At 29.9% G+C, this 18,866-nt stretch overlaps 2 protein-coding genes across 2 annotated transcripts; both read right to left on the minus strand.

The window, feature by feature from the left end:
* Positions 1–6,797: 6,797 nt before the first annotated feature.
* Positions 6,798–7,514, minus strand: VNE69_01081 (putative SP-containing protein; the record flags this gene model as incomplete). The annotated part of the gene is made up of 1 exon (XM_065472215.1): positions 6,798–7,514. The coding sequence occupies one exon, from the start codon at positions 7,512–7,514 to the stop codon at positions 6,798–6,800; it is 717 nt and encodes a 238-aa protein (XP_065328287.1).
* Positions 7,515–16,902: 9,388 nt separating this feature from the next.
* VNE69_01082 (uncharacterized protein) lies at positions 16,903–18,866 on the minus strand (the record flags this gene model as incomplete). Its single annotated transcript, XM_065472216.1, has 2 exons — positions 16,903–17,197; positions 18,259–18,866. The coding sequence occupies 2 exons, from the start codon at positions 18,864–18,866 to the stop codon at positions 16,903–16,905; spliced, it is 903 nt and encodes a 300-aa protein (XP_065328288.1).

Here is an 18,866-nt window from a genome sequence, read left to right on the forward strand (position 1 = left end):
TGAGATTAGGAATTAATTTGATGGCCTTTAACAAACTTGTTGAAAAGAATCCGTATGAATTGCCATTGATTAGAGACATTATTAGGGCAACGCAAGGTTTTAAAGTATTTACGGTTATAGACCTAAAGGAAGGATTCTATCATATAGAAATTGAGGAAGCTCACAAACATAAGACAGCTTTTGAGATAAATGGTAGAGTATACGAATGGAATAGCATGGTTATATGATATAAAAACTATCTCCATATTATGCAAAGAGTGATATGCGAAATTTTAGATGAGATTAGAGGCAAATGTGTTGAGGTGTACATGTATGATATTATAATTCATGCAAGAGATAGCAATATACACGATAATTTATTAGAACAAGTAATTCAAAACCTAAAGAATTTGGATTAAAAGTAAACTCAAGAGAAGAAGCAAAACTGCTAAGAATAACGATTAACGGAAAAAAAATTAAACCAAACAAAATAAAAAGCATGAGACAAGAAAACAAAAGGCCCAATAACATATAGAGCTTAGATGATTTTGGAGGCTAGCAGGCGGGTTTAGAGATTTTAGCCCTCATTATGCTTATCGGACATCAAGACTTAAACAAGCTCGAAAAAATATGTTAAATGGGCATGTTCCGAAGATATAGAGATAGCTTTTATTGATATCAAAGAGGAATTAGAGATATCTAAAAATTAAAAATAGCAGACAGTAAAATCGGACGCATGCGATACAGAAATTAGCCATACTATTACATGAAGATAAGAAAGGCGGATACCAATAAAATGGGCATCGAAAATGAAAACATCAGCAGAAAAAAAGATATGCAATTAGTGGAAAGAAGATGTTGACTGTGTTATTTGGAATTTAGAATTCGAGACAGATATGTGAAGAGAAAATTTTATTTATTGAAAGCATAAAGCCCTGGTCGAGATTAGAAACAACCCGTTTTCAACATAAACTGAAATAATAATGGATAGAATATATACAAGAATTCGACTTCACTATTGACTATGTAAAAGGAGAGCCGATTACGGATGTAGATGCTCTTAGTAGACAATTTGAAAATAACGAAGTATAAGAAAAAAGCGAAAGAGAGAAACAGACCCAAAAACAAATAAAAGAGAAAGAAATAATGAAATGATTCAAAGAGGAGAAAAAACTATTAAAAGTTCTCAACAGGATAAATTAATGAAATTCTACACGAAGAATTAAGAAAAACAGAAATTCGTAGAGTTCATAGAGAATATAATCATTTAGACGTTAAGGGAACACATTATAAGATTAAACAAAGATGGTACTGGCCAGGTATGAACGACCAGATAACGAAAATTTCAAAAAAAAAATCTTGAAGTATGTAATATTGTTGTAGACTGTATTTCTACAACATTTATTTTATTTCACTCCCTGTCAAATCTATCATTGAATTTTCTAGAATTTTATTTGCTATAAATAAAATTCTAGAAAGGAAGGGTACAGAAGGAAGATGGAGAGACAAACACAAGGAGTGTGTAGACATAGCAACAAGACAGCTATGAGAGAGTCCAAAGGGACGTTTAAAAATAAAGGGCAATATATTAATTCTATTTTAGAGTGGTACTTTATCACCGGGAGAGCTTCCCCGGGATACCACAACTTGAATTCAAGAGCGAGTGTAGGAGTACCAAGTGCGAGTACAAAATTACTAATGAATGATAATAAAATTAATCATGGTGAAGTAAACCAAAAGAAAATAAAATTAAGTTACACTATTCCAGGAACGGAATTTAAAATTGAAGAAGAACTGAATATTATAGAAGATATTCAAAAATTTGATATGTATGAATGGTTTAAAACATTTGAGAAGATTACCACAAGAAACAAGTGGAATTCGGAGCAATATGAGCTCATACTAAGGGATTTGATTTCGGACAAATCCTTAGACGATAAAATATTTAAAGGAGATTTAATGAAAATACAAGAAAAAATCTTTAGTTATGTATACAGCGTGAAGAAAGCTGAAGGATGGATTAAGAAACTTGCTAATGCAAAACAAGTAGATTTTGTAACCATCAAGGAATACTATGAGTACATTAATAAGTACGTTAAATATTATAGTCTTGCATATAAGATAAGCAAGGACGAGTACAACAGAAAATTATGGGAGTACTTTAAGAACGGGTTAGGTGAAAACACTAGAAGAAAATTAATTGATAATATCAATGTTCACAACCTTGAGGAATATATGAATAAATTGTTAACGATGGAAGAAGAAATACTTAATTTAAATAATCCGAGAAATGATTCAAGAAAGTTCGAAACATCTGAACGAACACATAAGAACAATTCCTTTTCAATACAAAAGAAGTGGTGCAGATACCACAAGCACAACGGACATAATTCTGTTGATTGTTTCATGAATAAAGAAAAAGGAAATCAAAACCATAGGGATTTACCAAGAAGAAATGAAATGAATGTCATGGAAGAAGAAAAAGACAACATTAGAGAAATGGTTGTTAGAGCGAATATTAATGAAAGTAACGTGAACATTTTGTTAGACAGTGGAGCAAGCAGAAGCTTTATATCTGAAGGATTAGCTAAAAGATTAAATTTAAAGCTTAGAGAAAACAAATCTATAAGAACGGTTATAGCCAATGGAGAAGTAATTACCACTAATATGTCAACCGAATTAGACTTTAAATTTGAAGGAGTAAGCAAGAGTTACTCTATTGAACCATACGTCTTTGATAGATGCATGTATGATGTGATTCTAGGCAGCGATTTCTTGTTTAACAACAATTGCATTTTAGATTATAAAAATAAGGTAGTTATTTGTGACGAGAAGATTGTCAAAATCATTGGGTATGAAGAGGTGGCGGAAAAAACATTGGACGAAATAATGATTGAAAGACTATGCGTAGTGGAAGATGAAAAAATTGAAAATGAAGATCATAATAAAGTAAATAATTATACAGCCAAAACGAAAGATAGTAATGTGAAATTTGGTAGGAATAAACATAAGAAAGAAAGAAATACAGTGTTTGGAAAACAAAATTGGGTTAAAAAGAATAAAAATAAGAAAGTAGTAACAGAATGTAAAACTGGTAAAATTATTAAAGATAAAACAAAAGATCAGGTTAACCCTGTAGTAAAATATCGAGATAAGATTTCAAAAATAAGATTTTATGATCCTTATAAAGGTAAGGTAATTTTTAATGCATCAGATCGGCCAAGAAAGAAAAAGACCAAGATAAAAATGTGTAAGCAGAAAAATAAGGTCGAAGTTCTATTCTATGCGAGGAACTTCTCGACAAACAAACTTAATAAAAAATTTATAAGTCCATACAGGGCGAATCTAAAGAAAAAAACTAAATTATGGTATAAGGTATATGGACTAGCAGGATGGGCTCATAGGAAATAGTAAAAGTTTTGAGAGGGGGCAGGATGTTGTAGACTGTATTTCTACAACATTTATTTTATTTCACTCCCTGTCAAATCTATCATTGAATTTTCTAGAATTTTATTTGCTATAAATAAAATTCTAGAAAGGAAGGGTACAGAAGGAAGATGGAGAGACAAACACAAGGAGTGTTTAGACATAGCAACAAGACAGCTATGAGAGAGTCCAAAGGGACGTTTAAAAATAAAGGGCAATATATTAATTCTATTTTAGAGTGGTACTTTATCACCGGGAGAGCTTCCCCGGGATACCACAAATATTAATATGATATCCTAAATATCATAAAAATAGTTTTTAAATATTTCCCTCCAAATTCTTGCAGTTTCCCCTCCAACAACTATTTAAATATTTTATCCGGAAAGGGACACGGAGTTATGGAAAGAAGAACTAATATTTACAATAAAAATATTTTACATACTTTCCTCAGTGGTGGATACCACATATATATTGGTAACATTTAATTATATGGTAAATGGCAAAATAAAAAGTTTTAAATATAATAAAATAGATGCATTGAATTACAATCAAGTATTGTTCAAAATTGAGGTTAATTCATATTTAAAAAACATTTTAGATTTTAGAAATAAGATTTATTCGTATACAAATTCTTATTGAACATTTTTGTAAGATTTTTTATCTTCTTTTAATCAAATAGAATTAAATATTTAAAGATGAAATTAGTTTATAAAAATTTACATTAGCAATAATTATAAGAGTTATACATAAAAATTAACACAAATGTCTAATATTACGTTTTATGTTGAGTAGTGCTGCACAGCTAAAAATTTGAATATCTATTATTTTGGCATCACAAGATCGTAATCCTAATTATTCAGATAATACTTAATGCATTTCTTAAGATTATAAAAGAATTGGAATCAAGGAGGACAAAAACGACAATAAACAGGACACTTTTTCCTAATTACAATCCCAATTTATCGAATTAATGATAAAATGCTTAAAAATTGTTTAATAATCACATATAATAGTATTTAGAAGGTAAAATTCTTTGTTGCGTCAGTATATATTGCTAATCTTCCACATATTTACATAACAATCTTTATTATTTAAATTTTTATATTCATAACTAATTTGATTAGGACAGACTTAAAATTTTAACAATATTATGGCTTAAATATAGCCGACTTCTCTGGTAGATTTTCGTGCAACAATTACCAATCAAATATAGATCAAACACATATATTAATTCTACCCACAATCTGGGCGTACATGGTTTTTTGTTTAATCTTAGCATTTTCTGTTCGACGTCTACTCATATACATCCTCTTTAGTTTGACCCCGTCGTGGACGAAGGCTAAAAAAATTTGACAATATTTGTTTCTAAGAAATACATTTTTGGGCGCTACTTCATTTTCTTGCCCCCCTAAAAAAAACATACATAAAAAGATACAAAATCGTGTTATTTTTCAAATCTAAATATTTTTTTTTTGAGGGGGGCAAGAAAATGAAGTTAAGGTATTTTTTGTCGATTTGAGAATTTTTAAATGCCTCCTTCAGATTCCGTATTAAGGGGTTAAAAAATTTTAATTTTTTAATCCTTAATAAGAAATTTAAAGGAAGCTATTCGGGAGCTAAATATCTGCGAAGATGCGTGCTTTAGGCACAATGAAGCAGCAATTGATTTTTTTTAGATAATAGTCTTCTAAAAAGATCGATTGCTTGCAGACATTGTTCGACATCAGAACGAACTGTTCTTATGAACATTAATGGATGTTCCGGCTAAATTGACGGTAAAGCTTATCGTTGTGTTAATAAAAAGTGTAGTTCGAAGAGTTCACTTAAAAATGGTACGATGTTTAAAGGGATAAGCGTTCAATTTCACAAAATTCTTAGAGCATTCTATGGCTGGGTATTAAATTATACTACTTACCAAGCAATAGATCTTTGCAAAATATGTGAATATTCATATATTTAAAACAAGGATACAGTGATGGAAGTCATTGCTTCTAAAAGCGATGATAGCTACCAAATATGAGGAACTTATGTTTGTGTACAATTTGATGAAACCGCCATATGCAACGGGGTAATTGTATCCAATCCTTCTTCAACTTTGGATTCCATGTCTGGAATTCAATGGATTATAGGCGGCATAGTAGAAGGTAACTGTAGAGAATTTGTTCTTGAATTGCTACCGAATCGACAATCTGGTACTATTGAAGAGTTTTTTAGACACAGAGTAAAACGTGGCTCTATTATAATTTCTGATGGATACCCTTTATGCCCTCCAGCCTCTAGAAATTTTGGGAGTGAACATTACAAAGTAAATCATTCGCTTGGGTTTATAAATGCAGAAGGAGACCACACAAATAATATAGAAAATTTGGGGTCCCATTTGAAGAATGAATATAGATTGAGAATGAGGCTTTAAAGGCATAGGATAAATTTTTTTTTTAAAAGAATTCGCTTGGAAAAAAAAAATATCAATCATTTCAATAATGATGATCATAGGTGTGCTTATATAAAAATTTTAAAACTTTGTAGGTTGGAATAATTAAAATTTCTTCTAAATAATTTTTTTTTCTAGGGGGGGGGCAAGAAAATGAAGTAGCGCCCATTTTTTTGAATACCGGCCGTCTTTGGAGAAGCTTAAAATATTTTTTCCATTAAAATTTATTAGCTGGACATTCTAAAAATTTATATGTTAGGGAATACACTCCAAAAAATAAATTATCATTTTTTGGCATGGCACAAAATTTTATACGTGAATCCAATAGCTCGGATTTATATTTCTATCTAACATTAGGTCACTTTTCTTATCACTATACCAAAAATACTTTGCTTGTTTTAAGAATTGTTTTAAAAATTAAGGACTGGAATTTTCACATGTAACTTGTTTTTGATATGCAATCTGTATGATATACTTGTTTCTAATAATCCTAAAGGTTTCTGAATTTTCTAGTTTTTTATAAAGATAACATTTTTTTTTATGCAAAACATAGTACTTAAGTTTTTTTCACAATAAAAGATACGGGAAAACTAGAATTCCTATAAATCTTCCAATACCTTAGAAAGTCTATAAAAAACGACCTTATATGTTACTATGTCCGAAATTGAACTTTGGTGCAAAATAAATCTTTTTATAACGTTGTTATATTTTTGTACGAATTTACAGTATAAACATTTACAAATCTATTTTTGTATGAATTGGAACAACTGAAATGCTACTCAAATAAAAAACGGTAAATGCTATATACGTTGTGTCTTCTAAAAATAAAAAATTTTAAGCTTAGTTTATTTGTAGAAATTTTAAATCTTTTATTCGTTTTATTGACTAAAAATTTTGTAGAAATAGATGGAGAATATATGCTCAACATTGTTTATGATAATAATAAGCAAAATTTTTAAAATTAAAAATTTATTTCGCACAAAAAAAAAAGAACGACAAGCAATATTGTTACCTGAACAATATGTAGAAATATAGAACGTCTATACCTAGACATACGATCGTTCGTATTTTTAATAACATTGTGGCATATATTAAGTTGTTCAATACTTTTCGTAATTTCTTTATAGTCATTGTTTATAAAAACCTGCTCAAATATCAAATTATTCTCAGCGTTTAATTTTATATTAACGGACATTTTAATTATATTTTCAATCTGTTCAAAATTAAGATTTTCATAAATATGATTTCTGAATAGTATGTCACTATGCAATTGCTTTGTTTTTTCAGCAAGATTAGATAGCATTAAACGAACAGCTTCTTTTTTACCACTATGTACATTTTCATCCTTATACCCATGTAAAGCATCCATATAAAAGTTAAAATCCATATCTTTTTTTTGAATTTCATATTTTTCATCGCCACACTTCGATGGCCAACTACTTTGCATTTTTATAGGAAAAGTCACGTTTTCCAATGAGCTGTCAAACATTATCTTCATTATTATTTTTGATTCATTTATATCACAGTCCATTTTGCTATATCGGTCGTTCATTGCAGGGAGCATTTTATCGCTTGCCTCATAGGCTTTATTTATTTCTTTAGTTGATGTACTTGCACTATTTTCGCTGGTAGCTACTAGTCTTTGCATATTTAAAATTAATACAGGAGTAAAAAACATCTTATAGGGTGCGGCATAATTTAATTTTATAGAAAAATTAAATTTTAATTTACAAGTTTGATCATATTTTTAGAAAATATCTATTATATAAATTTAATGTTTATTGGTAAAACAAGTCTTACTAAATTTTCTGATTAAAAAAATGAATCTTTATCATTTTTCTAATCTTTTGAATTTCATTTTATGTATGAGAATGTAATAGAATAGATAAACAAAATTATTTATTTTTTAATAACTTTTATATGTGAAAACATATTGCAAAACTTTACTTTTGGCTTTATTTTTTTTGTTATCATTGTACTATTAATTTTATTCTAAATGTGTCCTTGGTAAGTCTTCCGACAATAACTACTACAGTGCTGATTAAAAGAAATGGTTTATTTGCGTCACTATATTAAAAATTTTGCAATATTTTAATATATACAAAAAATGGATAAATATCAACATACACAAGGTCTTCGTAATTGTTAACTTTCATATGTCAGCTGTTGTACTCAAAACTTTTTTTTTATTATAAAACATGTTTTTAATGATTTAATCAATTTAAAATATCAAATGATATTTAATCTATCAGTATAAAAATTTATACTTTAACACTCTACCTTCTTTCAAAAAATAAATTTTTTATATTTCTTAATCTTGAATTTATAATTTTCTCATTTGTTAGCTTTGTTTGGGCAAATCCAAATTTCATCAAAACAACAGTTCCTTTGAAAGTATAATCCGCTTATTATTTATGTTCTTTTTCGATAGGATGGTGATACAAATTTTTTATCACACCACTTGAAGTTCATCTTGAGTCTGATTTCTTTTACGTTTGCAATAACTTGTTTTGTAACGTTAAAAAACCCCTTTGCCGTTTTGACATTTTTTATATGACATATCCTGTGGCGAGCAGCCTATTCCGCGGTAAAATGAGTTAAGATATCCATCCAAAGTCTTACCTATGCATTTTTCCTTGTCTATCCTTCCAAAATTTAATACTTTTTTCAGCTTCTCTACGTAAGTCCGATTAAATCTCTCTACTTATCCCGTAGTCGTCGGAATTTAAAGTGCTCCTAGTCTTCATTCGATTTTGTAGTTCCTAGATAACTCTTTTATAAATTAATTTACGAATGATATTTCATTATTCGAAATTTTAATCTTTGGTACTCCGTTTTTATGATGGTTTCTCCGATTCCTCTAAGCGTTTCGCCGGCATCTTTTGCTCATAACAATATTATGTTCGCTACCTTTGAAAAGTGATCAATTATCGAAAATATATATTTACATTCCTGTTGGCTTTAGGGTAGTGGGTCTACTATGTGTATCTCCCATATTTCATTTGGTTATTCTAAAATAATCGAAATAAAGCTGTTTTTTATATAGTAAGATCTTATTTGTTGACATTATAGACACTTTTTTATGTTTGCGCGTCCCCATTTAAATTTTTTATTTTGTTTCTCGTAAAACGTACATCGTTGCTTTCTTTAATCCGTGAGCTAAACGACCGTGCAATTTGACTAAATTTTGTCACGTGTTTATATTCCTTTACGTTATTAATTGTTTCCCCATCATTCTACTCAATCAATCACTTGGGTTACTGCTCATTTAATATCCTCGATTGCCATATCATATTTTTTTAAATACAATGCCATCTTGCAAACTTTGTTTTTATGTTCGTATTATTTTACAGGTGCTTTATTGCACTATGAGATGTTTTAAGTAATTTTTTCCCTATTAGATAATGTCTATAAAGGTCGGTTGTATTAATCTCCGCAAGTAACTCTTTCTCGGTCGTCGAATAGTTTTTTTTTCTGTCTTTAAATAACTTTCAAATAATAACATATGATTCTTTCTTTTCATCTCTGTGTCTGTGAGAATATTGCACCTGATCCAAGGTCTAAAGCATCGGTCGTTATAATAAATCTTTAATTTAAATTCGACATTGCAAGCATTTAGAATTAAACTGTGTTTTCTTAAACAGTTCGATAACTTTTATGTATTTTTTTTGATGATTAATTTCTTCTAGTCGACGTCTACCTTCTTTTTATAAGCCCATATAAATATGCCGTCTCCTTTGATTCATTTTTTATAAATTTACTGCAATAGTTGATTGTACCTAAGAAAGATCCTAACTCTTTTCTGTTTCAATGAATTTTAAGGTCTTAAATAGTTTTTATTTTTTCCGGATCAATCCTTACTCCCCTCAATAGCTAATATGTGAATTTGTCTTTTTTCATATTCGCATTTTTTCTTGTTAAGCTTCAATCTTGCCAGGCCAATTGGTTCCAACACCTTCCTGGCATGTTCCTTGCATTTAATAACGATTTGCTTTATATAATAAAATCGTTTATATAAGCCATAGCAAATTTCCTAAATATGGCTTCGATATTATGTTCATCATTCTCTGGAATGTTGCCAGTGCGTTTACAAGACCAAACGGCATGTATAAGAATTCGTAGAGTTCGCCTCCGCATGCATACATAGATGTTTATATATCTATTTAATTCATTTTGATTTGGTGGTGCCCAGAGAGTGCATCCAGTTTAGTTGATAAGGTCGCTCCATGAAATGAACCAATATTTCATCTACCCGGTGCATCGGATATAAGTCTTTGATGTTATTTTTATTGAATTTTTTGTAATCAACACATGGTCTAAAGTCATCATTTTTTTCTTTGCATATCTACTGGGCTTCGCCACAGGCTATTTGATTCCCTTATAATACCTCTTTTAAATACTGTTGGGCAATCTTTTTTGCTTTCTTTTCTACTTCATATTCTAATCTGTAACAGGCATTAGTTATTGGTGGGTATTCTTTTTTGGATTCTTTGTTCTCCGAGCTTATTCTTTTCCGTGCTCCCTTTTGTCTATTCGATGATCTGTATCAAATAAATTTAACGTTATGTTTTCATGGAAAATTTAGTCCTATGATCATATTAGAAGTAATGTCATTCTTTACCACAAATTTTCTTATGAAAACTTTTTTCTTCAATCATAAACACTTGTTTTATCACTTCTAAAGTCTTGATTTTTGTACTATTGGCCGATATGAGGCCTTTTGTCGATTCTAATACCTTATTCACTACTAATTTCCATTGATTGAATTTACACATGCTCCAGAATCGACTAATGCTTGTATTATAATATCTCCAATTTTTATTAAAACTGTAAGGTCTTTGTTACTCGTTTGTCCGAGAGATCGAACACAATTGTAAAAATCAAGAGTTTATTTTTGCCAATTTCATCATTCTTTTCCAAATCATTTCCGATTTTCTACTATTTCATTTTTCACGGTCTTTTTTAAAATGTCCCTTTCTACCGCAGTACCAACGTTCCTTACTATTTTGCAATTTGCAGACCTCCATCAAATCCTCTTCAAGCTTTTGAGGAAGCGTCCTATATGTTCTTGACCTACTGCTGCAATCCAATCTCTTACATGCATTATAAATATAGCCCAAATATCTTCTGTAGGTGTATCATTAGTAGTATACCCCAATATCGTCAGGTAATTAGTCCATTCAAAACGAATGCAATCAGCACATTATCTGGGAGTCGGGCTTTAATTGCAAGCCTTTCCATTTGGTCAGGATCTAGTAAAATAAACCTTCTGAGTAGAGACATCTTGCCAAATTTTTTATGTGTCCGACGCTACTCAACATTCCTTTAAATCTTCTTAAAAAACGCTTCACATAGCGCTATAAAGCCGCAGTTCCATGACACTGATTCTGCTCAAATTGTTGAATTCCCTGCTAAATGATCTTTAAAGAAATATATTTTTCCCTTTTCACCACAATTGGCTATCGTTGCACATCCAATTACGTATGCCAAGAAAGCACCGGGATAGTCGTCTTTACTATTTCTAAAAGTTTTTTTTGTTTGCTGTTGCCGCCAAATTGTTATTAGAAAACATAGGTTGGGTATAGGATACTTTAGACCCCCCCCCCTTTGAAGCGCTTCGATTTTTTTTTCGAACCCCAAAATTGAAGTGCAAAAAAATAAGAGGAGCAGGAAGGAGAAAAAATTTAAGCACTTATTACATTAAAAATAACAAATAAATATATGCTTTTATACAAAAATAAATTTTAGATTTAGTTATAATAATCATTATAAGTATTGTATCTTTTTTCGCCCTCAATATTTTTTCATTTTTTTTCATTGTTGGTTTATTATAAAAGTAGATTTTTGAAGAAAATTTGCTTTTATAATAAACCAACAATGAAAAATATAAATAACGTTTATGTGGACTGATGGTTTCCCATCAGTCCGAGAAGAATGTTTTAAACTATAATTTTTATTGTTCTTCATCTTCATACCCCAAGGGTATGATTTTCTTTTATATTTATAGGCGGGAAAATATTGTACATTTTCCCTCCATAAACATAGTTTGGTAAAGGAGGAGAATACTTATAGAATAGTATTCTCTAGTCTCCAGGGTAATCTTAGGACCACTGGAGATCTGTCACTTGACACTCCCCCCTTCTTTAGAGGCTCCTAGGTTACCATTTGTTTCGCGTCTTCAAGTACTTCCAGTTAATAGCGAATGCGTCATTATTTAGGATATATAATTTATAGACTCCCTCTATTCCAACCGTAGGGATAGTATATGACTTTTTCATTTTGTCAATTCCTTTCTTCTGAATGCTTATCGGTGGTTTTCGCTTTCGTACTACGTCCCGAACTCTATGAACACTTAATTTCACCTTGTCTTTAACTTTTTCCTTTTCATTTCTTGGTTTCTTCCGCGAGTAAGCGATAGATGTATAACGAAGCATTTCTTTTTCGTCGGAGTCTTTCCGCCATCCATTTATCATTTTAATAGATCTAAATTGTCTATTTATAAGCTCCGGTAGCATACTGCACCTGTAAATTTTTTTCCTCCTTTTTTTGTGAGGTATATGTTCTCTGCCTTTCCCCCAGGTATTTAGCTGTAGGTATTTTAACTTCAATTCAAAGTTTGTCAATACGGGTGGATCATGTAATTTTTGTATTAAAGAATGTGGGTAAAACTCTTTTTTTTTACTTCTGTTAAGTTTTCCCTTGTCATTACAAATTACCATGTCACTGAAAGATGCTGTGATTGGAACGACCGGGAGAGTAAAGGTCGATACAGTTTCTTCCTTTTCAGTTTTACTCAAAAGCACTTTGGGCTTGACTCTTATCGCTTCCCTTTGACCTAATGGTCTCCTATGTTGGATGCACTTAAATTCCGGACAATCCTTTAGCTCATCTATAACATTGCTACTACTAAAGCTTAAGTTTTGGTCTTTAATATGGAAAGCCTTCGAATGTACTATGGCAAGTTTATAACTTTTTTCTTTTCCTTCTTGAAAGTAATTTTCTTTTACAATGTCTGTTAGATGTGTTTCGGATATTTTTCTCGTTGTGCAGACAGATTTCGTTGCTATAGCGCCATCTATTTTATCAAACCTTTTGAGTAGATTTAGTTTCTTGGCATCTACTATGCCAATTATAAAGTCTTCCGGTAATTTATCTATTACGTAAGCCTCGATCATTTCATTTTTCTTGATCTTGGGCCTCTTTATAAAGACTTGTATTTTTCCTCCTGATTTGACCTGGCCCCCTATTCCTTCAACCGTAAGAGTTTCTTTTGTTGGCTTTAATTTTAGTTTTTGAATCATTGTTTTACTAATGAGATTCACTTGAGATCCGGTATCAATAAGAGCGGAAAATTTTATCGTTCCCGAATATAGATTTATCCTCGGGCGGATATCTTGTAGTTTAGTAGTCGATTTCATTTCTCCTATCCTTAAAAGCATGGCAGAATTTACTTGTTCTGCTTTTTCTCCACAAATTTTATTATCTTTTTTTTCTCGTGAGATAGCTTCATAAGATGGTTTTCTACTAAATGTTTTCTTTTTGTTTAAATGATAATTTATAAGAGTTTGTTTGTTCTCAACTAATTCCAGCAATTCCAACCAATCTTTCGTTTCTTTAATAGGCTCCTTCAACTTATCAGGGGAGTTCCTTCCTATAGAAATCTTTGATCTGGCAAAATATTCAGGGTTTCCTTTTGCATATCTTTTGAGGTCATAAGCGTAACTTAAAATGTCGCTTTCCTTTGGACCTTCCACATATAGATGCATGAACCTATCTGCTATATCTTCTGTTAGTTTCTCTTTTAAATACTTTTTTTTAAACTGGGTTTTGAATGAATCATAGTCTGTAATTTCATCACCCTCGAACGCTTTGAACCATGTTAACGCCTTGCCTTTAAGTTTAGATTTGGCAATATCTAGCGTTTTATCTTGCGTATACACATCCTCAATTTCGCGGAACTGAGTTAAAAAATCTTCGGCTTGTTTTAAAGTTTCGCCGTTAAATTCTGTCCACCTATTGATCAGACATATTTTTTCCATGTGCGTGATGAGACTATTAAAGTGATCGTTCAAATCCTCGTCACCGTTACCACCATTGTGGACTGATGGTTTCCCATCAGTCCGAGAAGAATGTTTTAAACTATAATTTTTATTGTTCTTCATCTTCATACCCCAAGGGTATGATTTTCTTTTATATTTATAGGCGGGAAAATATTGTACATTTTCCCTCCATAAACATAGTTTGGTAAAGGAGGAGAATACTTATAGAATAGTATTCTCTAGTCTCCAGGGTAATCTTAGGACCACTGGAGATCTGTCACTTGACAGTTTATATAAGAAAAATTAAATAAATGTTCAACTATCTATATAGATTTTTAAATCAAAAAATTTAATTTAAAATTTGTTAAAATATTTAGAATTATATAGGTTTATGGTTATAAACTTTTTTTAAATTAAATTTCGTATACAAACATATATTTATTTGGTATCTTTACTTATTGAAGATGCAAGTAATTTGAGTACTAATGATTTATTCTCCTTTATTTTGCACTTCGTTTTTTGGGTTCAAAATAATAAAGTGAACACCCTCAGAGGGGGGCGTTTTTGTTTCCAATTCTAAAAAATCAGAGGGGCAAAAAAATGCTTATTAGTTAATATTATTGTAAAAACTTGTATTAAAATATAATTGTATACATAAATATATATTTATTTATTGTTTTGTGCAGGAATGTGTAGCTAATGAGTATGTTGAGATACGAGTCGACAGTAGGATACATGCAAGTATTAAAATAAAGTATAACAAGCCTGATATACTAATTGTAGACAAGTTGAGGAAAGAAGTGATCGTTGTAGAAGTTGGAATCACAAGTTTTACAACCTCCATGCAGTAGAAACAGAAAAGCAACATAAATATGACTTGCTCGCAAATCATGTGGCTTCTCTCTACAAATACAAGCCGAAAATTATTCCTTATGTGATGACGTGGGATGGAATAGTAACTAATTTTCACCGTACGCATATCAAGGTGCTCAGATTAGAACCCAGAACGGAAGCATATATACAGTCAAGAGTCCTTAAAATGACTTTAGAAAGCCTAAATATGTCAGCCAGACATGGGCTTGATACAGATCAGGAAGGGGTCTTCGAGAGCCCAATGAGTGAATCTCAGAAGGAAGTCCTGGAACTGCTAGATGATACTGTAAGCGTATCTTGTGAAAAGTAATTAATAAGCCGAATATTATACCCAAATAAATTGTATATTTGTTGTAACTCTAGTTACCAATCATCTGTTGTAATCATATACCAAACTGTTTTAGCACAAGTTTGACCAATCCAACATGGTTATCACAAACCACTGTTTCAAACACAATATAAAAGATAAAGTTTTTAAATAAATATGCAATTTCGTTCAGACTCATTTACTCTTTTCAACAATATTATTTATTGTTTTTGTGGTATCCACCACTGAGGAAAGTATTTAAAATATTTTTATTATTCATTCTATGCTTCCTTTCCATTATTCCGTACCCCTCTCCAGATAAAATATTTAAATAAATGTTGGAGGGAAAACGGGTCGAATTTGGAGGGAAGATTTTAGAAATATATTTTATGATATTTGGTATATCATAGTTTTTAATGTCATAAGTGCTTGGTAATTTTTGTCTCCTTCCTGCTTCTGGCTAATTTTCACTTTATCCCCCCCTTACCAATATAAATACAGAATTTTTTATTTTTAGCCCTGTTTTTTAAAAGTCGAAGCGTCCAGAGCGGAAAGGAACAGAGAAAAATTTACATAAGTAAAAAAATGGTCTTAGAAATATCTAATTTATACATAGTTTATGAAAAATATATTATTTAAACCAATTTAATAATGTTTTCTAATAAACTATGAGTTAAATAGAAGTCTAAATTTGTAAAAATATGTTTTAACCTATTGCTTTCTTTTGTCATTACATTTAATTTTTGCTAAAGATAAACATGTTTATACTTAGTTTATGTTGTTTAAAACAGAATCTAGGTTAGGTTATTCTTAGTTTGGTAGTATATTTATTAGTCTTGTTTTTTAGGTTTTTATTGGTTTTTCTAGACAAACAAAGTAAATAATGTTATATTTATGCTCTTTAAAGAATTATTGAATCGTATAGAATGTCAATTTATCAATATATGTTATATTTTAGCTCCAAAAGTAAAATATTACATGTTTGGAAAATTCTTTAATTCTTGAAAAATATTCATTTATAACAGCAAATGAACCTTATAAATATTGTTTATATAGAGATTTCGTTGTTATACATTGCAATGTACAATAAAGATAAATCTTGATCAATAATTGGATGAAGGAAATTTTTAAAAAATGAAAAAAAAACGAAAAAACAATTGTTTTATTTTTGGTAAATATGCTATTTTATTTACAGCTTTATTTTTTTGACTTTTGCTCCTTCACATTTTTTCCGCTTCGAATTTCGAAAAAAAGGGATATTTTTAAAAAATTCTTGATTTATATTGGTAAGGGGGGGGATAAAGTGAAAATGCTCCCTGCTTCTCTTTTTTTTAGCACTTCAATTTTAGGGTTCGAAAAAAAAATCGAAGCGCTTCAAAAGGGGGGTTCTAAAGTATCCTTCACCCTTTTTTATCTTCTTTTAATCAAATAGAATTAAATATTTAAAGATGAAATTAGTTTATAAAAATTTACATTAGCAATAATTATAAGAGTTATAATATAAAAATTAACACAAATGTCTAATATTACGTTATATGTTGAGTGGTGCTGCGCAGCTAAAAATTTGAATATCTATGATTTTGGCATCACAAGATCAAATTTTAATTATTCAGATAACACTAAATGTATTTCTTAAGATTATAAAAGAATTGGAATCAAGAAGGACAAAAATGACAATAAACAGGCTACCTTTTTTCCAAATTACAATCCCAATTTATCGGATTAATGATAAAATGCTTTAAAATTGTTTAATAATCACATATTATAGTATCTAGAAGGTAAAATTCTTTGTTGCGTCAGTATATATTGTTAAGCTTCCACATATTTACGTAACAATCTTAATTAATTTATATTTTTATATTCATAACTAATTTGATTAGGACAGGCTTAAAGATATGCGACTTCTCTGGTAGATTTTCCGTGCAACAATTACAAATCAAATATAGATCAAACACATATATCAATTTCACCCACAACCTGGGCGTTCGTGTTTTTTTGTTTAATTTTAGCATTTTCTGTTCAGCGTCTACTCTCATATACATCCTCTCTAGTTTGGCCCCGTCGTGGACGAAGGCCAAAAAAATTTTACAGTATTTTTTTCCAAATAAATACATTTTTAAATGTCGGCCGTCTTTAAGGAAGCTTAAGTTATTTTTTTCATAAAAAATTTAATAGCTGGACGTTCTAATAATTAATATGTAAAGGAATACACTTTAAAAAATTAATTGTCATTTTTTGGCATGACACAAAACTATATACGTGAATCCAATAGCTCAGGTTTATATTTTTATCTCACGTTAGGTCACTTTTCTTATCACCATACCAAAAATACTTGCTTGTTTTAAGAATTGTTTTAAAAATTAAGGACTGGAATTTTCACATGTAACTTGTTTTTGATATGCATTCTGTATGATATACTTGTTTCTAATAATCCTAAAGGTTTCTGGATTTTTCTAGTTTTTTTTAAAGATAACATTTTGTTCTCATGCAAAAAATAGCACTTAAGTTTTTTTTCACAATAACAGATATGGGAAAAACTAAAATGCCTATAAATCTTTTTGTTACCAGAAGGAGAGCTAATTATTGAAGAAGGCTTTTTATTAGAAGAAGAACTATATTTATTTGGCATGAATTCTCCTATTTAAGATTTCTTAAATATTTTAGTTTCGGATCTGAAACAAGTATGTTTCAGATCATTATGATTTGTTTCATCTTTCAGTTTTAGTCTGATTATTGGCGTGTGCAACACAGCCGGTAACACTTTTAATACATTATAAAGTCTATAAACAACGACCCTGTATTTTACTATGTCCCAAATTTAACATTAGTGCAAAAATAAATCTTTTTATAACGTTTTTATATTTTTGTACGAATTTACAATATCAATATTTACAAATGTATTCTTGTGACAATTGGAATAACTGAAATGCTTTTTTAAATAAAAAACTGTAAAAGCTATATACGTCATGTCATTTTAAAATAAAATTTGAGCTTGGTTTATTTGTAAAAGATTAGATCTCATATTCGTTTTATTGACTAAAAATTTTGTAGAAATGGACGGGGAATATATGCAAAACATTATTTATGATAATAATAAGCAAAATTTATAAAATTTAAAATTTTATTTCGCACAAAAAAAAAGAACGACAAGAAATATTGTTGCCTGAACAATACATAGAATTATAGAACGTCTATACCTATACGTAAGATCTTTCATGTTTTTAATAACATTGTTGCATATATTTGCTTGATCAATACTTTTCATAATTTCTTTGTGATCATTATTTTTTTGAACCTGCTCAAATATCAAATTATTTTGATCGTTTAATTTTATGTTAACGGACATTTTTAAAATATTTATAAGCTGTTCATAATTAAGATGATCATAAGTGAAATTTCTGATTAGTATGTCACTATGCAATTGCCTTGTTTTTTCATACAAGATTAGAAGCGCTAAATGAAGAGCTTCATTTTTACCATTATGTACATTTTCATCACTATACCTTTGTAAAGCACCCATATCTTTTTTTTTAATTTCATATTTTTCATCGCCACACTTCGATGGCCAACTACTTTGCATTTTTTTAGGAAAAGTCACGCTTTCCATTAAGCTGTCAAACGCTATCTTCCTTATTTTTTCTAATTCATTTCTTTCATAGTTCACCTTACTATATTGGTCGTTCATTGCAAAGAGCATTTTATCTCTTGCCTCATAGGCTTTATTTATTTCTTTAGTTGATGTACTTGCACTATTTTCGCTGGTAGCTACTAGTCTTTGCATATTTAAAATTAATACAGGAGTAAAAAACAT

The sequence above is a fragment of the Vairimorpha necatrix genome, chromosome 1 (genome assembly GCF_036630325.1).
Source record: "Vairimorpha necatrix chromosome 1, complete sequence".
NCBI lineage: Eukaryota > Fungi > Microsporidia > Nosematidae > Vairimorpha > Vairimorpha necatrix.